The sequence below is a fragment of the Lissotriton helveticus genome, unplaced genomic scaffold (assembly GCF_964261635.1).
Source record: "Lissotriton helveticus unplaced genomic scaffold, aLisHel1.1 SCAFFOLD_953, whole genome shotgun sequence".
Classification (NCBI taxonomy): Eukaryota; Metazoa; Chordata; class Amphibia; order Caudata; family Salamandridae; genus Lissotriton; species Lissotriton helveticus.
In genome coordinates, this window is record NW_027611795.1 from 159,367 (window position 1) to 181,572 (window position 22,206).

The 22,206-nt window shown below is 47.2% G+C and overlaps 1 protein-coding gene across 1 annotated transcript in view; it reads right to left on the reverse strand.

The window, feature by feature from the left end:
• LOC144806682 (ras and EF-hand domain-containing protein-like) overlaps nucleotides 1-22,206 on the reverse strand; it is a gene marked incomplete at its 5' end in the record, with an annotated part of 200,041 nt that overhangs the window by 149,009 nt on the left and 28,826 nt on the right. The window contains 3 exons of the mRNA XM_078672989.1: nucleotides 13,759-13,827; nucleotides 14,611-14,726; nucleotides 15,141-15,218. Of these exons, the coding sequence (XP_078529115.1) occupies nucleotides 13,759-13,827; nucleotides 14,611-14,726; nucleotides 15,141-15,218 (263 nt within the window). The remainder of the gene's footprint in view (nucleotides 1-13,758; nucleotides 13,828-14,610; nucleotides 14,727-15,140; nucleotides 15,219-22,206) is intronic.

A 22,206-nucleotide genomic window follows, 5' to 3' on the forward strand; every position in this document is an offset into this window, starting at 1 on the left:
TCAAAGCCTTACAGACTCCGCCCTCTTTTGCTAATAAGACATCCAATGCAAGCCGATTTTGAAGAACCATAGCCCTTATCGATTGCATCTCTCCTTCTACCAGCATTAAGGACTGAGCAGTGCTGGCAGACAACCTGTCGACAACTGTTGCCAGTCGTCTAATTTTAACATCATTAAGGATTATTCCCAAAAGAGGGAACATAGCTCCAAAGACATCTCCAACCATTTCTGCATCACCTACATCTCTCCTTCCCCTCGATGATGTCTGGCCCTCAATGATCAATAAGTCTTGTGCATGATATATTTTGGGGAAGACAATTGCCAAGTAACATGATCCATACCAGTTGTCAGGTAGTCTCACGTAAGCATTTCTTCCACATACAAAATACACATTTGGAATTACTTGCATTCCCTTCAGGAAATCCTTAGTGTAGTACTCTAAATTAAAAGCATGTTCACAGTCAACTTCACCCACGTATACATTTTCATAATACGTTTTGGCTCGGTGAAGACATAACTTTCCTTTCTGCGCTTTATCTAAAGCTATTGGACCACTACTACCCTTTCTCTTGTGTGACTTCTCTTCCTCGGTCCAATCTAATTTCCCTTGTCCTGATTTTTTCAAAATCTTTTGTCTCCTGTAACGATCATCCACCTGCCCTATGAACTTTTTCTCGACTTCTGACACCTTGCATGTCAGATTATTTCTACGGGCATGTGAAGTATCTAAGGTAATCCAAGGAATGAAGAACTTGGCCAATCTGTCTTCACTCTTCCAGTAATCCCATTTATTCATCTGCTTATAATTCGGGACTTCTGGCAGCACAGAATCATAATTGGAGAAATAGTATTCAAAACTATCTCTCTCATAAAATATACTAAGCAATAAGCTACATGTAATGCCATATGTCAGAGGGAGGTGATGATATCGAATTCCTTCATCTACAGACGCAGGCAACTGCATGCAGACGTAGCAATCCTTAACCTCCATGGCATCCACGTATTCGTACAAAAGTTTAGCATAAGCATTTGACCTAAAGTCTCCTTGGGACTCGTCTACATGTAACCTGCGGGCTTCTGCAGCCAATAACGCTTTCTCTTGAGTGTTTTCCCTTTTCTCACCTGCAACAGTGGGTGTAAGTGTTACTACAGAATTCGCATCAGTTACCTTTACCTCTTCCTCATGTCCCTTTACATAAGAAATTGTTACCACTAAAGCTATTAATATTATCACTCCTACTATTAGTGTACCTATTATACATTTAGCTCTGCGGTTCGGGGTGCCGGCCTCCATTTCGTCAGACAATCTAGCTTTTCCCTTTCTCTTTGCAAAAAGTTCTTTTCCTCTCGTTCCTTTACAGTCTCTTTCAATCCTTTTTTGTCTTTAGAATCCACACAGCTGGAGGCTGACAGCCTTTTTCGCAAAAAGTCCTTTCACAGTTCAAAAAGACAACCCTAGCCCTTCTCCATCCACTCAAGGGGTTCCCTAAAATTCTCTGCTTCCTGGGCGCTAGGTAATCTTCTTTTCTTCTGCTTGCTTTATTTACAAAGTCCTTTAACAATCGACTATTAGATTTGTGGTTGCAGCTTCAATAGCATAGTTCAATATTTCCATGCGAAGAGTATGCTCTTCATGTGCTGTTATCGTGGTACCAAAGTCGGGGAATTTCAATTCTGTAAGAAACATGTGTTTTAACTTGCTGAGGCGGGGAGGTCTGGGGAGCACGAATGTTAGTGACCCTTCTTGTTCGACACCGGGTACCAACAGTTGTATTTCCACGGTGATAATGGGCTCAGAACTGGACACCACCACCGCTCGGATCCTCCCTGTCTCCGGTTTCACAGACATTTGTCGCCAGATATGTCCACTCAGGTGTGGAGTATCTTCTGTTAGGCACACGCACTCTTCTTGACCTTCTTCGGTCCGGTGCCTCAGCGCCCTGAGCACCTTCTTCTGGGTCTGAGTCTTCTGATATCGGAGGAAGGGTTGCTTCTGGAGTTGACCTCAGGCTAGAACTTCTTCTTTGCGGCCAATTTGCTTCTCCACGTGCCCTTCTACTCCTTCTCCTTCTGGTCTGTTCTCGCTCTCTTTCAGACCTGTCAGGGTCAGACTCGTACTCCCAGCTGTCTTCTCCTTCTGTAGCGTCTTCTGTTTCGCTGTTGTACTGACCGTCCTCAGCTTGGTCAGACTCGTTCCCTGCTTCCACTGGCACCTCTACAGCTTGGCTAGCCCCCTCTATGGCTTCTTGGTCCTCAGCTGGACGTCCATCCGAGAGAGGAGCTGTTTCCAGAGGTGCTGGAACCCTTTTCGTATGCGACGCGTGTATCCAGTTGGGCAGGCCTCCCACCTTTACAGCTGTACTTGTGATCAGGATGACCTGGTAGGGCCCACGCCAACGAATATCCAAGCAGCTTCTTCTCACATGTTTCTTCACCAGGACCCAGTCCCCAGGATACAGGTCATGGCAAGGGCCCTGGCACGCTGGAACCTCTGCAGCCTGCACCTGAAGGGACACAGAACGCATGGCGTCAGACAGCCCCTTACAATAGTCCAGGATCATATCATCTGTGATATTTAACAGTGCAGTAGCTGGAATAGATGGCAGTCTCATTGCTCTCCCCATTAACACCTCATGTGGTGACAACCCTGTTCTTCTGTCTGGGGTACTACGAAGGCTCATGAGTACTAATGGCAGGGCGTCAGGCCAATTCAGGGTCGTTGAGGAGCAAACTTTCGCTATTCTGGACTTGATCGTGCCATTAATTTGTTCCACAATTCCTGAGGCTTCTGGTCGGTAACTGCAATGGAGCTTCTGGTCTATATTCAGTGCAACACAAATCATCTTCACAAGCTCGCTGTTAAAATGTGTTCCCCTATCTGATTCCAAAAAGGCCGGCACCCCGAACCGAGGGATAAGTTCTCTAAGCAGTAACTTAGCCACTGTGAGGGTGTCGCACCTACGTGTAGGGTATGCCTCAACCCATCTGGAGAACACACAAACAACCACCAGGACATAGCGGAGGCGGTTGCATCTTGGCATTTCAATGAAATCTATCTGCATTCTGTTGAATGGACCTCCAGACCTTCCTATGTGACTTAGTGCAACTGGTGTTCTTTTCCCTACATTCAGCTGCTGGCAGGTCACACAACGCTGGCACACTGCTTCTGCTGCTATTCTAAACTTAGGATTGTACCAAGTCTGTCTAAACACTCTCAGCATAGCATCTCTCCCTAAGTGTACGGGACCATGTATGAGTCTAGCCATTGGACTCACCATCTCATTGGGCAACACTGCTCTGCCGTCTGCTGAGACCCAAAAATGAGTCTCACCCATTACACATCCTGCCTTTACCCATGTTTCCTTTTCTGAATCAGGAGCATTTTCTTGCATGGTTGACAATTCATCCCAAGTATCAACAGTTTCCAGTATCATGGCTAATTCAGTTCTTACATTTATTCCACCCACATCCACCTCTGTGAAAGAGTAACCTTGTTCTGCGCAATACCGCGCAACTTCATCAGCATATCTATTGCCTTTCGAAACAAAGTCCTCATTTTTGGTATGTGCGATGCACTTTACAACTGCGATACTTGCTGGACATTGCAATGCTTCTAACAACAGGCGCACAAACTCTCCATTGCGAATGGGAGAGCCTGAAGAAGTCATGAACCCTCTTTGAGACCATAACTGCCCGTAATCATGAACTACCCCAAACCCGTATTGGCTGTCGGTGTAGATGGTGACTCGAATTTGATTGCCTGCTAAGCAAGCACGTGTTAGGGCAATAATCTCGGCTACCTGAGCGGAGTGTACTCCTTCCAGGCACCCTGCTTCCACAACTCCTTCAATTGTACAAACAGCATAAGCTGCTCTCAACTGCCCAACTTCGTCTCTTACACATGAGCCATCGACAAAGAAAACTTCGTCTGGGTCGGTCAGTGGCTCATCTACGATGTCGGGTCTGGGTTTGGTGCATAGTTCAGTCACATCGAGACAGTCATGGTCTGTATATTCATCATCATCATCAATATCATTTGGAAGTGGCATTAAGGTAGCAGGGTTCAAAACAGAGCATCTCTTGAGGGTCACGTTCTCTGCAGCAAGAATAACTTGCTCATAGCGCGTGAGCCTGCTATTGGTCAGATGCTGTGTTTTAGTCCTGGTCATCAACAGTTCAACAGAATGTGGCACGCACACCTCTAACGGGTGCCCCATAACAATATTTTCACATCTCTCAATGCTGACACCCGTTGCAGCAACGGATTTGAGACATCCGGGCAACGCTGCGGCTACTGGGTCTAAAGTAGCCGAGAAATAAGCAACTGGTCTACGGGCATTCCCATGGATTTGGACCAACACAGACAACGCACAACCTTCTCTCTCACAACAGTAAAGAAAGAATTGTTTATTGTAATCAGGCATTCCCAATGCCGGAGCACGACACAGGTCCTCTCTCAGCTGTAAGAATGCCATCAAACAGTCTTTGTCCCATGGTACCGGATCACTCACCTCTTTGTGCGTCAGTTTTTGCAAGGGCTTTGCTTTCAGTGAAAAGTTCACGATCCACTGTCGGCAATAACCCACCATCCCTAGGAACATCCTGACCTCTCTCTGTGTCTGAGGCGCGTTCATTTTCATGATCGCCTCTATCCTGTCTGGTGACACCTTTCGTTTGCCTTTCTCAATTCTGTGTCCCAAGTACTGCACTTCTGTCAGGCAGTACTGCAATTTTCCCGGGGATACCTTATGCCCATTGGCAGCTAGGTGATTTAACAAAGCAATGGAGTCTTCCCTGCAAGCTTCTTCTGTTTCTGACGCCACAAGGAGGTCGTCTATGTACTGGACCAGAACTGACTTCTGGGGCAGCACTAGACTTTCAAGATTTTTCTTCAGAAGCTGGTTAAAGATCGATGGACTCTCTGTATACCCCTGAGGGATACGACACCATGTTAGGACGCGATTTTCCAGCTTAAATGCGAAAAGAAAATGGCTATCTTCGTCCAAAGGGATCGAAAAGAAAGCCTGACAAAGATCTATCACAGTGAACCACTCAGCTTGGAATGGAATCTGAAACAGTATCACTGATGGATTCGGTACCACTGGACAACATGAAACGACTATGTTATTAATCTTTCGAAGGTCCTGCACTATCCGAAATTTCCCATTTGGTTTCTGCAGCCCCATAATCGGGGAGTTACATGGACTACCCACGATTTCTTTCAGTATTCCCTGTTTAATCATGGACTCGATCACGGGTTTTATGCCTGCAATCGTTTCTGGAGTCAATTTGTATTGGGGTGTTCTTGGGAACTCAGCATGCGGTTTCACTACAATTTTCACTGGGTCCACCCCTTTGACCAATCCAATCTCTTCCCCAGTGAAATCCCATACCTCTGATGCCACTGTCTCTCTCAAATCCCAGGGAAGCTCGTCTACTGTCAAAGTAGGGTACAGCTCCACACATATTCTTGAGTTTGCAACTTTGAAATCTGCATCATCATCATTAGTCAATACCTCCACTCCCTGGGGTGTACAGTATATAGTACAATTCAATTTGCACAACAGGTCTCTTCCTAGCAGACACACAGGGCTTGAATCGCAAACCACAAATTGGTGCTCATCGCTGTACTTCCCTATTTTCACCTGTACCGGTTCTGTCAATTGGCTGGTTATTCTCCTGTTTGCGACCCCTACCACCTGTATGGTCTCTCCAGACATGGGCAGGTCTGGAACTGCAGCTGATCTGATCGTGGATCTAGTGGCTCCTGTGTCCACCAGAAATGTCGTAGGGCACCCTGCTACTTCTGCTTTCACATAGGGTCCCCTCTGATCCACCTCTAAGGCTGCCCCAAGGGTGCAGTCTTCTCTTTCCACTCTCTGTCCGGTTAATGGGTCCACATAATAGCATTCTTCACCTTCCACAAACAGGGGCATTTGTCTATAGGTCTTACCCATACTCCCTACTCGAGGAGGTTGTGGGAACTGGGCTCGGGGAGGAGCCCCCCCCCCTTTGAGCACCTTTCCTTGGTATGGCGTCGCCCCTCTCATAGGTGCGCTCTGGACCTCTTCCTCCTCTATCTCTTGCTCTCCGATCTCTACATTGTAAGGGCACTCGCGTTTCCAATGCCCCAACTCGTTGCACTGGTGGCACCTAGTCGTTTTCTTCAAGGTAGCTATGTCTACTCTGGGTCTAAAGGTAGTACTCTCCTCATTACCCTTGTTCTGACTGTACTGCTTCTTACCTCCTGTACCTGTCCCTTGCTGCTGTTGTTGCGGTCCCCCCTTTCCTGCTGTCTGCAATTGTACCACCATCAGCTTCTCTTTTAGTTTCTTAGTCTTGGAGTCTACCTCATCACAGCAGTACCTAGCATATCTCAGTATTTCATCTAGGGGTCTACTTTGCCAACAAATCGAGTGTTGCTGAATCATTAAACTAATATCCGGTCTCAGTCCCAGGACGAACTTGGACACGAATTGCCCTATGTCCTTTGGATCCATTACATCCAAGCCGCTATACTGTTTAAACGCCTTCAGCAATCTCTCGTAATATTCATGGACTGTCTCTTTGGGTTCCTGTCTCGTTCTGTCTATTCTGACCCAATCTATGTCTTGCATTGGCACTTTTTCTTTCAGCCAAGTCATCACTCTCTCGAATTTTGCCATCACGATCTCGGACGGCCCATTAGTCCTAGCATCTCTCTCTGGCTCCGTTGTGGGCCACTCAGCGCTAACCTTGCATGCTGTCCACAGATCTCCTGGTACTACAATGTCAAACAGCGTGTTCAGATCTATCCATAGGACTTTTGAGATCTTTACAAACCTCTCGACTTGCTTGTACCACTCCACGGGGCTCTCTCGTAACTTGGGGAAAGATGTGGTAAAAGCAGCTAAATCTCCCCTACTCCAAGGGACATGTACATAGCTCCCATTGGCAACTTCACGCAAAGGGTAAGCTTCTATTCCCTGCTGTCCTGGTGTTATACCAATCATGCTTCTTCTGCCGGTCCCTTTCTTGGACCACCTCTCTTCCCATTTATCTAGTGCCCTCCATGTCCTTATTCCAGTAATCAATTCCCTTATGTGTGTTTTCAGCCCAATCGTTCTCCTCTCATCTAGATCTCGATCTGAGTAATGTAGCCTGTGGTTACCCTGTAATGCTTTGGTTCTTGACAAGTCCACCATATATTTGCCTGCTAGTTCGACTAACTTCTCATGGACTGCTCTCGCCTTTCGTGTGATGTCCTTTGCCATATATAGTATTTCATCCTGTTCATACATTTCCATTCTTTCTAAAGGCAGGGTACCATCTACCATGTCATCCAGATCTGACCTTAAGCTGGAGACATCAAGTCTCTTGGCTTTTATCTCAGCTCGCAATATGTCTTTTGAAGGGGGCTCACTGGTCTCCCTACCATCCCAACTTCGAGCTCTGCGTTTGGGCTCAGGAGAATTAATGGGTGGCCTCCCTTGCTCCCATCTCTCCAGGTCCCATGCTCGGCCATCCAATCTTGGAAGGTGATGGAACACGGGCCTTTTATCCCTACTCTCTCTCTGCCTACTCTCGTCTTCTTCTCTCCTCTCACCGCACATCTCTCTGTTATTTTCCCTCTGGTCGCTACACTCCCTTTGCCTCGTATCGCTCAGTATCCGATACGATCCTTCCTGGTTCCCCATATTCCCTGGGCTGCGCTCATTTCTGTCATCACAGGGACTATGGTGCGACCTCTCACAACTCCCATTCAGTTCTCTGGTGCCGGGCACACAGTGTGGACATTTAAAGCTGTTCCTGTACTCTTGCGCCCTCCTCTCCTCTTCACTGAGTATCGGGCACGCCACCCCTCCACTCCCGGGGCCCCCGTTTTCCAGATCTGTTCTACCTCCATTCCGGGCCCAATGGGTGACTCCCCTACTCCCTCTACAGTCCCACTCCGGGCTACTCTCCCCAGCCCCGCAGTGAGTTCGTGCTCTGCTGTCCTGACTTTCCCTTTCTGCTTCTGCAGCATTGATGCACTTTTGAGCCTTCACTGCCTCATCCCACTGCTTCATGTACTCATTTAGTTCTTGAAAGGACTTTCGTCCAGATCCCCTCAGATCCATTGGCCATCTGGGGCCCCCAGGATCTCCCCCTGGGTCCCCTGCTGTGTGCATCGGGGTGCTCCACTCTCTGGGTATCGGCATCTGACTTGGGGAATTAGTGGTATCGTTCCTCCTTGCCTGCTCTGCTCTTTCTCTGTCTTTCCGCTTCCGTTCTTCCCCTTTTGCTCTCTCTTGGTCATATATCGATATTATAGGACCTATGGTAACAGGTACCTGTAGTGCATCTGGTAATGGGTAGGATGTGGCGCTTTCCGTTTCCGGCGCTCTTTGTACCACAAACCTACCGACCACCTGCTGCACCTGACTAGGCTGGAACAACTCTTTCTTTGGCTCAGGATCCCACTGTGAACTGGGAAGCGGTCTATGCTCTCCTGCAATGCCCCCCTTTTCTCCTTCAGTATTCTCGACCTCTCCCCCTGCTCTATTATACGGGGGTGGCCTGTCTGTCAGTAATCTGTTTATCAGGCTGTCCTCTGTTTCGCTCTCATCATCTTCTTCTAGGGGGCTTTTATTTACTGGCGCCTCTAACACTGGGTACAGTTTATTTATTTCCAAATTATGCACTCTCCATCTTTTAGCATCCGCATCCCACCTGGCATCCTGTACTGCCCTTACCGAGCGTTTCACCCTTTCTTGTCGTCTGTTCATATTCCTTTCATGCGCTGCCCTAAGCCATGCTTCAAGGGCTTCAAACTGGGTTGGTCTAGGCAAGGGTCTCTTTGAGGTCATGACTGATTTCAATCGATGTAACACCTCTAATCTGAACGTCCCGTACTTCGGGAACGTCAGTTCCTCGTTTCCTTCAGTAATCTTACTCCACTCTGATATCCAAAGGATCGTATGCAACCCAACATTTACTGCCATATAACGAGCTGGCGTACCCTCCGGCGGGGCTTCTTCCCCTTCATACGATCCTCGCCTCTCTTTCTTAAACAGCGCTTTCAACCATTTAAAACACTTCATAATTATGCGCACAAAATCCAGCCTCGCTACTCTGTTTACTTCCTGATGACAATCCACCAATCCTGTCGCGGCTTTGCTAGCTTGGCCTATCACAGCGCGGTCTTTCTCCTGTCAGCCAATCACGTCGCGACCCTGTATGACGTGTTCGCTAGCTGGCCTATCACAGCGCGGTCTTTCTCCGGTCAGCCAATCACTGCGCGACACCACCTGACGTCTCTTTTCTCCGCTTCGCAGCAGCACCCCTCCTTTCTCAACTCGTCTCCCGGTTATGCATGCGTCCCATTCATACACTGAAAAATGACTACTTCCGACCAAGCGGTCACTTCTCTCGACTGTACGTCCACAGTCTATCTGTAATTGTCAACACAACTGACGAGATGTCTATCGTCTCTCTGATAGGTTACTTACACACACAGTAACTTCCGACCAGCGTCCGTTACTCACGCACTCACTCTTACGTTCCCCCTATCTCGGTCTCTCGGGTGATCAATGGTACCTCATGACCCCCTTCACACTAGTTGACAATTACTCTGGGTGTCCGATACACCCGAACCACTTAAGCTCTCCTTGAACTTAAGATTTCCACCGGTTGCGCGCGCTCACAACCTGTTCCACAGTCACTCTACAAACATTCAACTCCGCCAGACATTACAACATAGATACAATACAAAAACACCGCAATCTAACACGCATAACCCTTTATACTCACTCTCGACCGATACTGCTGCTTTTTCTGTCTCACGTCATCCGGATCTTCATCTGCGGGCTGTTCTTCCGATCATCGATTTCTAGGGGCCTTGGGGTAAGCTAACCTGGCCTAGGTCACCGTCCTCAAGAAGGCAACCATCCTCTATAGCTACCAACTGAAAGGGCGAGATTTTGATCGATACCTTATATCTATTGATCCAAACCTCGTTCTGGTCGACTGAACCTTTATTGCCTGTCTTGGAAGGAAACAGTACACCTATCTGCAAGTTAGTTCACCCAATAAAGGACTCTACTCTTAAAGATCACGGACAACTTCTAGGTTTCAAAAGTTTATTGTAAAGATATAATGAGCTGCAAATACAAGCATCTCAGAATGAGATTCACGAGATACACAGGTCCAATTACATACATGTGCTCTCGAAAAGCCCTCAGACGAGCAACAGAAATCACTAACACAAGTTCTAAAAATAGCAAAGCTATCAGCATAGACGCATATCTCTCCTTCATTTAGGTTGGAGGAAAACAAACACAGGTTAGGCGTCCCTACCCTGTTCTAGATGGTATCCCTACTTAACCAAATCCCAACCTAACAAAGGTGTCAGCAATGAATGACCCCCAAGGGAAGTCACCCACTCTAAGTCTCTTGGTGAAAACCTAAAGTTCTCCAATCATGACCCCTCACTGCCTACCCATCCGCTCTCTAAAGGGTCCTCAGGTCTCTGCTCTAACTCCACCCAGGGGTGCTGTCCCTAATACAAAACAGTCAACAACATTTGAGACGCCCCTTGCGAAACGCCTCTCACGTGGTGCAACTTCAGGCTTTTTCCATGATGCTTTGTATTGGGCCTCAGACGTTAGAGTTGACCTTGCTTCTCAGTCTCTTCTCCGGCCCGCTGATACCCCTTAAACATTCCAGAACCCTCCTCCATGTCTGGGCCGTCTACTGAACAGGCCTCTATTCATTCACTTATAATTGGATCCCCCCTTTCCTGTTGCAGACAGATATCTGCCGCCAAGAACCCAACTCTCATAGACTTCTAAAAGCTTGCAACATTTCTCAGCCCAGACATGTACGTGTAAATTACTGCTAAAACATTTCAGGCCTACAATATTTCACATTATGATTATAGCATTCTATTTCTTCATTTAATTAAAGCATGTTAAAACTCTTATTCTATTATTTAGAAAACATTACTCTAAATCATGGCCCATTAATGCAATGACCAAAAACGTTAAACAATCTGTGTCGTGAAAAGAAACACCTTCCCTTTTAGCTCCAGCTCTGGCCCTGAGGCCTACCACGTTCTGCGTTTTACCACAGACCATCTTATATGTTAACAGCTACACGACATAGATTCAAAATAATCACGTCTAATAAAATCATATAATGTCACACATTTCTGTATTAATTCCACTTCTACTTAAATCTCTATATTAGCTATACATTTAGAATATAATTTCAGATACTATTAGCACTCATGGCATTTCTCTTCATGAATTATGCTCTCTATAGGTGAATGTGATGTACTCATATATTTATATCAGTTTGCGCTCTCTCACCACTGCAAGAGCTGTGGCGATAAAACCTAAAAACAAATTGCCATACTAATGCCATATATCAGCCTTTTGAAAATGCACTATGAAACAAACAAGTAACACAAACAAGAAATCCAAATGAGAGCTCGCCACCTCTCAGACGCTAAGGCCAGTATTTCTGGAAAATTAGAGAAACATTCAAATTCACTGCTTTGTTTAGGTAGGTCTGGTCAGGTGTTACTGATCTTCAATCTAGTAATTAGAAATAAACTGACCTCCCCACTGTCTAGGTTTGCTACAAGTATTCGAGGTTCAGGAGTTATGGCCATCTACTGATAATCTCTCACATCATTGTGACTTTGGTCAAAATATGCAGGTGGTGCTGGATTATTACTACTTTAGCTGCATACAGCTTCTGAATTTAAGGAGCAATTATTAACCCACTTGGGTGTAAACATACCAGTATCTACAAGCAGCTTGCTTTGACAGAGATAGTTTTAGGGAAATACTGTGATGTCGGATAATGAGATATCTGACTAATTCTGAGGCCTGGTGCTAATACGAGATAAAACGTGACTGATGTATTCATATTTTTTTAATTTCTACATTTCCTCTTTTCAGTTTTTAGGTTTATTTTTATCTTTTCGTGTACCTATTCTACATAGTTTTATTTAACTCTTTTCCTCAGTGAAACTAAAACCGAGAGCTCTCCATGGACCATTGTTATTATATTTCTCTGTCCTTCATCCTAGATTTTCTGTTCTGAAAGACGCCTGTGATCATACAAGCCACAATAAAGCCCTCTAACTGGATTCCGAGAGCCAGTAGCTCGTGTTATCTGCTCTAATTAGACTGATCTTGGCTCAAAAATATACACCCAAGTACATCACAGCCAATACCTTTGACTAGAGAATAGCTACAACCCATAGTAATCTGACAGCTAGATTTGTCTAATTAAATCCATGTTGGAACTAAGCAATATGGCACTATATTAGTAGTGAGAAAAGAGGAATGTCATCAAATCTTAAACCATGAGAGGGTGGATTTTGAGTTTGGCAGTCAGGCCGCCATGAGACAGCTGCTGTCCCCCTCAGCAATCTTGCAGCAGTCTGAGACCGCAATATGCTGGCCATGCTGCTGCGGAACCACTACGTAGATTATAAGTGTCCTCTATGCCACAGTTTTCATGGTGGTGACCCTGCAATGAAAAGTGTGGCAGTGAGAAAACTAAGGGGGCCCTACAGGGTACCCTGGTGCCTATGTGTACGGGATGCATGCAGGGGGCACATGGTGTGCCCCCCTGTCTTATTGCACCCCATTTTCAGGCACGGAATGTAATTCACAACATAACATTGTGCATTTCGGTCCATGCAGGAATGGACTGTTGCACTCCCACAGCGGAGTAAAAAGGAGTAAAATGTTAAAGAAATAAGAATATTTGCAAATGCAGCCCTGCTGTACTACTGGTTTTGGAGTTGAAAGATAACCCCAATTTTAATGCTGTTTAGTTAATACGTGCAGCGTGGGCTAGGCACGTCACCAGTGAAAAAGCACGCAAAGAATGAATTGTTGATCTTAACACAAGAGGAATTCCAGTCAAACGTAAGGAGTGCAACCTGTTTATATATGATGTTGCTCCCACCGCAGTGCCATTTCTAAGGCTCTGGACCGCCGCCACAGGACCACCCGCCGTGATTACAACTCGGAATCCGGCAGGCAGACTGACTACGGGTTTAGTTTGCGTGTCTTGGAGTGGGGCGCTGGCGTGGCGGCCTGCTACAAGACCGCCAAACCAGAAATCAGGCCCTAAATGATTTCCACTGATGGGCTCTTACTATTTATAAATATAGTTTTATTAAAATGCATGTTTTTTTTTCATCAAGTTCAAAGGAGATTTTATATTGTTTTTTTGTGATGCCTGTCGAATAGCAAAACCTTCTCGAGTAAGATACAAATACTGCGAAAAACAAGATTTTGATACTGTACAAGGAGCTGGTTACAAAACCAAAGAAAAATCATTCATGCTCCTTTGCAGAAAGCTTTTTTAAATATCAACCTATGTTTCCATGTATTAATATGGATTGTGACAAAAGCAGTCGCATTTTCACATTACATTTCTTTAATGCATCTGAGGCCGAAGACACACGCACAAAATTAAAATACAAACAGTGCGGCCACGTCATTCTAATGCGCACTTTACATAAAGTGGCATCTCATGATGCGCTGTGTTCAAAGGCTTCCTGAAGGACAAGCAGGATATCCTTAATGCAAATTCTGACCCTCCTCCCAGCTCGTCCTGCAACAGTGCACAGCACAACACAACTCAAGGAGTAAATTCCTAGAAACCATAGCCGTGTTTATTCACCCATACAAGCCAACAATTACTCAAGCAGCCCACACGAAGACATGCAAGAACATGTTGTTATATATAGATTTTTTTTAAAGGACGTACTGAAGCAGCTCGATTTGCCTTGCCAGGTTTTCTCTCTCTTCTGTGTACTCGTGAATGATGTCCATGTCCCTGAAAAACAAAATGGATATTAGCCTGAAATGTTCCTTCTGTGTGACAAAATATTTACTCCTTACCCGTGAAGTCAGTACAGTGGTTGAAATTGTGCAATTCTGTAGCCACTGCATTTTGTCAATACTTATGGATTTGCCGCACTTCCCACACAATCCATCATCTTCTGCATAATTTGTAGATTTAACAAAAAAATTGTTTCTAGCTCAAATAGATGAAAAGTTACTAACACGATGTTGCATGTGTTGCCCTCCAGTGGCAGTCACTTTACTGTGGGTGACAAGTGTCTTTCATTTTCAGATTGCTGAATTTAGGTGTTTAAGTGAAACTAATGAGGTATAACCTCTGCCTAGACAATGTTAACATTGTAAAAATGAATAATTAAGTACTACTCCCACACAATGGAATATATGACTTTTTTTTGCATGCATTTACAACGCATGCCATAACACGGTCGTTACAACGAGCGCATTGTTATTTTGCATACCGTTACATCGCAAGTCGGAACAATGACTTGCTTTTAGTGGGCACTGAACGTTGGAATAGTATAATTTACTATTCCAACTCCAGTCTGTGTGGACACAAGGGAAGGTGTTGGATTTTAAATCCAACACCTTCTGCCCCCTAACACTAGTCTTAGTTAGGACATGCGCTGTAACGGTATGCGAAATAACAACGCTGTTGTTGTAACGACCGCGTTGTTATGCCAGGCGTTGTTTAGCATGCAAACTTAACGCTGTTTACCTCCTCCCTGCCCCATAGTTCCAGTGGCACTGTCCTTACCTTTCTGAACTCAGACTCTGGTCCGCATAGTCACTTTTCAGAGCATCCAGTTCGCTCTGAAGAAAAGCAATGCTTGTTTGTGACTCAAGAAGGTCTTTCCGAAGTTTTTGATTTTCCTAATGGAAACAATTTATTGAGATTAGAAAGTTCAATACAAATATGATCATCATGCAATTGTTTCTTTTGTCAAACCTGACCAATTGGTTATTAAATGATGGATTCATTCCAAACCGGTAGAAGAATGGAAAAATGAATGATCACAGTAGGCTGAAACCTTGATGATGTGAAATAACTTTTCAGAATTGGCAATGGGGGTGATAGTATCAGTGCAAACATAAATAAATTACATTGTCTAGATTTTTTATTGGAATCACACCAATCATTATTCAAAATTAGGACCAATCCTCTCCAACGTTTTCTCAGAACTTTTACTGATATGATTTTTCAGGGTATAATTCTATACCATACCTTGGAATGATTTAATTCTTCACTTGTAAATATGTACACAATGGGAAACAAGTAATAGTTACCATGTTTAAATCATGTAGCCTTTTTTTCAATGATGCAACGTCTTCCTTTAGGTTTAATGATTTAGATTGTTCTTCCAGCTGCAAAAAAACAAAAATAAAAGCGTGCAGTCAGTTTGAAAGGATGTCATCATTTTACTTTGTGAGTTACTAAATTCCTTGGCCAAACAAGTGGATTTAACTAGGTGTTCTAAACAGTGTCCATAATGCAAAACAGAGCACATGCCGCCATCCCAACTTTTTTTTTTTTTTTTTTTAAAAAACCTTTATTTGAGCAAGCAGAAATGTACAAGGATGGGCCTACAACCACACGGGCCAGCCGCTAAAAAGGAGGAGAGACATATCACATAAGCCCGCAGAGGCAATCGTCAATCAACAATGCAATACTCCACATTATATACAGGACCAAAACAGGTTTTATATAAATGAAAGAACAAACATACAAAAAGGCGAGAGTGTATCACTGAAGGTCAGCCCAAGGGACGCAAGGGGGGGACAGCAACGGAGGTGCAATAATAATATCCTAAGCACTAAGGAGTATGGAGCGGGGGGGGGAGGGGGGAGGGGGGCAGAGACCAGGAAGAAGAAGGGGGGAAGAGCCGGTGACACCAGCTCAGTCCCTATATGAAGATTCCGGGAACGCCAGCCTAGGGAGATAGAGTAATCTCGACAGTGTCCACAAGGGGAGGAGTACAAATGTCGCCACGGTATTCGTTCCATTGACCCCACACCTTCACCCATGCCCTGGGTCTACCCCTGGCCACATAAACAGTTTTCTCACGGAACATGGACCAATCCATATTATCCTCCCATTGCGAGAGGGCAGGGGGCCTGGAGGCCCCCCAGAGTTGCGCAATATCTCGCTTCGCGATCATATAGCCCAGGGTGGCCCATCTAGTCTGCGCCACCGAATAGTCCGTGGGCTCCCAAACATTCAAAAGACAGCGACGAGGTTCCGGTCGCAAGGATCTCCCCGTCACCACAGTCATCAGATCAAGCACGGCCACCCAATAAGCAGCCACCATCGGGCACTCCCAAAGAATATGCAGGAAAGTGGCACGCAAACCACATCCACGCTTACACAGTCCATCGGAGGAAAAGCCCATCACCATCAGTCGCGGTCCCGTCACGTACACCCGATGAAGGATCTTCAATTGGACCAAACGGAGTCGAGCCGGTATAGCCACCTCCTTCGGAGAGGAGAGGGCCGATTGCCAATCCTCATCATCAAGTTCCAACCCATCTCCCATCCACTGTTCCCGAAGCCGGGCCAATAAGTCAGTCCGATTGTTAATCAACTTTTTATAAATCAGGGAGATAGTGCTATCAGGAAGATGTTCGTCAAGGATACGGTCTTCAAGTGGGGAAGAGTCAGGCGGAATCTCACCAGGAGCAAACACCGAAACCAAAGCGTGCCTGATCTGTAAATAACGAAAGAATTCCCGACTACTCAGGCCGTAGTCAGCCTGGAGGGCCTGAAACGGGCGCACCGAACCCTTTGAATATACATCCCCCACTTTAGAGATCCCAATCAAGTCCCAACGGTCGAAACCCTTGGAAGACCAAAGACCGCCCAGACGTTCTGAAGCATAAAGCGGCGTCGCCAACGTCAAGCGATCCTCCCAGCCCAGGCTCACATTCGCAGCACGCCACACAGTCAAAGCAGTCAAAGTAGGTCCCATAAGATGGCGCCCAGCGGAGCGAGAATAGAGCACTCTATTAAAGTCACCTCCCGGAAGCTGAAGTTTATCCATCTCAAACGCCGGATTACGACCCGGAGAGAACATAGCGTGATTAATAGCGGACAGATGGGAAGCCCAGTAGTATCTCTTAATGTCGGGGAGCGCTATGCCCCCATCGTACCACGGGATGGAAAGTTTAGCGAGAGCAATGCGCGGTCGCCCATCCCAAATAAGTTGCCTCTGAAGGCTCTCAATCTCCCGAAAATAGGTCTTGGGGATAGGATCATAATAATTCTGGAGAGCGTAGAGAAACCGCGGTAGTGACATCATCTTAAACAGGGCCGCCCGACCCAGTGGAGACAGGGGAAGTTTGCGCCAGCGGGCAACGTCCAAACGGAGCCTAAGCAACGGGGGAAGGAGGTTACGATCAAAACGAAGGGACGGATCCAAGGTAACGAACACCCCCAAGTATTTGAAACCATCCCGGACCACCTGAAGAGGAAGTCTACTCGGCAACGGAGGCAAGATACCAGACAAAACGTATACACAGGATTTAGACCAGTTGATGACGAGGCCTGAGTTAGCGCCAAAGGACGCAAGAACGTCAAATAAAACAGATAGAGACTTGCGAGGGGAAGTAAGATACAAGAGGATGTCGTCCGCATAAAGCGAGACGCGGTCTTCGAAGTCCGGGGCCCAACGAATACCTTTAAGGGACGGTTCCCAACGGAGCCAGGCCGCCAACGGTTCAAGAGCGAGCGCGAACAACAGAGGGGACAAGGGGCAGCCCTGACGGGTACCCCTGCCCAAGGAAAAGGGGGCCGACACTCTACCGTTCACTACAACTTGCGCCAGAGGTTCCGCGTACAACAGCCTAATCCAGCTAATAAACCCGCACCCGAATCCGAATTTCTCAAGTGTCGCCCATAAATAGGGCCACTCCACAGTATCAAAGGCCATGGAGGCATCTAGGGACGCCAAAATGGCCGGTTCAGTCAAAAGCCCCGCCCTCGCCAGCGCGCCGTGAAGGCGACGTAAATTCAGAGCAGTGTTGCGATGCGGGATAAAGCCAGACTGATCCGGATGGACCAACTCTCCAAGAACCGAAAGGAGACGGGTCGCCAAAAGTTTAGCCAACACCTTAGGTTCAACGTTTAATAGGGATATGGGCCTATACGAGGAACAGAGGTCACGTGGTTTACCCTCTTTGGGAATGACGACGATTGTCGCCAGACGCTGATCATAGGGAAGCATGTTCCGCTCACGAGATTCTAGAAACATGGCGCGGAGATACGGCGCCACCTTATCGGGGCATAATTTGTACAACTCAATAGGCAAACCGTTCGGGCCCAGTGCTTTGCCCGAACGGAGCGATCGAACCGCATTGGCTATCTCATCATTCGTAAAAGGGGAGTCCAAAGCAATACGGTCCAAGTCGGAGACACAGGGCAAAGCGATATCACGCAGAAGAAGGCGGGAGTCGTCAACATCCCTCACAGACACGGGAGCATATACCACACGGAAATATTCCGCAAAACGATCAACAATGGCGGTCGGATCTATCACTTTCTCACCACTCGCAGACTGAATCACGGGCACCACACGATTAACCCTTTCTTTCTTGTCCAACCACGCTAGGAGTTTTCCCGCTTTGTCACCCACATCATACAATCTGCCCTGCTGCTCACGAAACATCACCTTTGCAGCGTCAGTGACCAGAGATTTATACGCAAACTGTTTGAGACCCAGGGCATGGAGTTTGTCAGGCGTGACACCAGATTCCAACTCGTCCTCCAAAGCAGAGATCTCCCCCTCAAGTTCCACCACCTCCTTCCTCCCTGCCCTCTTAGCGTCAACAATCAAGGAAAGGGCCTGTCCACGAATCACAGTTTTAAAAGCCTCCCACAGGGACACAGCCGAAGAGACCGACCCCTCATTTTCCAGGAAATATGAATCCATGGACTTGAGCAAGAGGGTACGAGTCTCAGGGGAGGAAAGATACCAAGGGTTAATGGGAGCCACTCGGCCCGCCGCCTCTACCCCAACCTCAAAACGAAGCCAGAGCGGCGAGTGATCAGAAATACCCCTCGGCAAGTGTAAAATCTCACGAACCGCCGATGATTGGGCTGCGGGCATCAGGAAATAATCCAGCCGGGACAGACTGCCATGGGCCCCAGAATGGAAGGTGTATTGGAGTTGAGTAGGATGCAACAGTCGCCAGCAGTCCACAAGGCCAAAGGTATCTAAAAACCCACCCAACCACTGCTGAGCCTGCGGGGTATCTCTAGGGGGATGGCGATCGTGAAGGCCGGAAAGCACCGAATTAAAATCACCGGCAAGAAAGAGAGTGCTATCAGGGAGATCCAACAGAACACGGCCCAAGTCAGTAAAAGTAGAGGCCTGCAAACCCGGGGGAACATAAACATTGAAGAGAGATAGGGTGCGGCCTTCATATCTACCCACCAGGACAGTATATCTCCCACGGTCATCATGAATCACCTCATCAATAGCCAAGGGGAGGGAGGATCGAACAAGAATACCCACACCCCTAGATCCGGAGGTAAACCCTGAGTGCGCCACAAGGCGGTAGCCCCATCTATTCATCGCATAACAAACATTACCAATCAAATGGGTTTCTTGCATGAAAACAATGTCCGGTGACAAACGTCGAATACATTTTAAGACCACACTGCGCTTAATACGATCACCCAGGCCATTAACGTTCCAGGAAAGAAATTTCAACCCTCTACCCCCCATCCCAACCACCCGAGCCAAGACCCCTCGTCCATGAGCTAGACATCAGAAACAGCAGCAAACACAGGAGCAAATCGCCTTGAAAACAACACACAGAAAAGAAAAAACTTCCCAACCCCCCTCCCCCAAACTGAAGAGAAACACCCCCCACCCTGCACCCCTGCAAAAAGCTAAAGAGCCACCCCAACCTGCAGTGTGCCTGTCGCCCAAGAACCCCTATTCTACACAAAGACCCCGGAGGAGGAAAGGTCTCCGTTCCATCCACCCCCCGACCTCAGCAAGAACAAAAATAACAAACGAAAAGACAGAATGATCGCAATGTAGAGGGACGCCGGCCAACACCCCTGAGAATGTATTCAAAATAAGACATAAGAGCCGAACAGTTAGATCTCCACACCACCTTCGGCACCGCCAGGGTGAGCGGCGGAGTCTGTCTCAGGAGGACGGTCAGGCAATGAGTCCAGCCAGTCATTAACAGCATCTGGTCGATCAAAGAAAAGGGTACGTTCATTGTATTCAACCCGGAGTCTAGTGGGAAAGAGCATGGCGTAACGTAGGCCCCGATCCCGGAGACGTTTCTTGGCACCACGAAACTCCATACGTTGTCTCTGAACCTGTTGGGAAAAGTCCGGGTAAAAGTTCACCGTAGCGTTCTCAAAGGCCACCGGGCCCTTCACCCGCGAGGCCTGCAGGATAGCGTCCCGGTCTCTATAATGAAAAAGCTTCGCTACAATGGGTCTCGGCGGGGCTCCCGGCTTGACTTTGCCCCCTGGAACACGATGTGCACGTTCCACCGTGAAAAATTTTGTGAGACCAGAAGGGGCCAAATGGTTCAAGACCAGATCCTCAACCAGGAGATCCACCGAGTGGGGTTCAGGGTTTTCCGGTACACCAACCAGGCGAACATTGCAGCGACGCGCCCTATTTTCAAAGTCCTCCAGGCGCCGGGTCATGAAGTCATTCCCCCGACGGAGATTTCCAATCTCAGTTTGGAGCTCCGAGACGTCATTCGTAAGGCTAGAGGATTTAATATCCAGTGATTGTACCCTCTCATTCGTCTTGCCGAGATCAGCACGAATCAGATTCACCTCAATAGCCACGGTGTCAAGTTTGTGGGCCAAGGCCTCGTACTGTAGGCCGATGGATTCTCTCACACCCGAGATGGCGCCCATGATATCCTGTAAGGAGGGCTCCGCCGATTCTTCCAAAATTCGTTCGGACGCAATACTAGAACCAGGCAGGGCAGCTCCGGGGGACCCCTTAGAATGGGTATAACGGTCCATGACATTCGATTGAACTGGAGCTCCGCGCAGAGGTGTTTTCGTCTTGCGCGTCTCTCTGTCCCCTCTGCCCGCCATTTTGAAGATGCGTCACAGGACGAGCCACCAGGTTCGACGGGCCCGACACCCAAAGTACAGGATCAAAAGTACATAAAAAGGGGGCACAACTCGGGTGGAGGTCGCCAAACCAGCAAATAGGTCACATGAAAGCCCAACAGCCGATCCGCCTCCAAGTCTCAGTCGCAACACGACATCCACAGCCGTGGCCCAAGTCGGAACAGAATCGAAACCGAAACCTAGGAAGGGGGGACCCACAAGGCCAGATCTCCTGCCGTTGTTGTTCAATTGCAGGACGGCTACAGTACCGCACCCCGTCCCGGGCGCACCTCAAGGGCGGAGCCCAAAAGTTCAGAGCACCATAACTCAGGAATACGAGATCCAAATCGATTCCCGAAAAGTGCCAGGGTAATCAGCCAAGCGTCCCCTACACGAATTCTTGCAAGAAATCAGGATTCAGCCAGGATAAAATGTCGGGAGCGGCGAGGGTCCGGAGAGCGCTGTGCTCAAGCGGCCATCTCGGATGCCCGCCAAGCTCCTCCGCCATCCCAACTTTTTACACTGCCCTCTCCCTCTCATATGTGACCACACTCTGTTCCTCTGAGAATTTGTATTGATGCAACACTATTTCCACAGCATTTTGCTTGAATCAAGGGATTTCTGCCATGTTCAGCAATCATTCACAAAACAAAATGAAAAAAAGACCTTTCCCTTACATTAATGATTGAGTAGTATCTAAGTAATGGTACCTAAGTAATGGACCGGTCAATGACACAGTAATAAAATTACATGTCCTTTACTTGGCACTTCGATTTATTGTATAGGACTATTCCAACCCGTATTTGACCATTTTCTAAAGTTCACTACGACATACAATGTCCTGTACAATTTTTCTCTATACAACAGGGGTGTCCAACACCCATTGACCGACACAGGCCACACTTTTTCAAGTAAATTAATTGCATTATGCAACCCTGGGCGTAGTTCGCGTAGCAGCGATATGCGTAGCTACGCAAAATAAACTTTGCGAACAATGTGAACTGCGTAGTGCACTGTGCAAAATGCTGTTCGCACTGATTGCACAGTGCTGGATGCTTGTCCGCACTGTGCAATCAGTGCAAACCGCATCTTGCACAGTGCAAGCGGTCGTGTTCTGCTGCTCGAGTAGATTTCTACTCAATCGGCTGCTTTCTTAACGTGGATGGCAGTTTCTCATCGCGAGCGGTCACATGCATATGCCACCACTCGCAATGAGAAACCTGACCTCCCCGCATTGAGAATCTCGCCAGGAGGTTT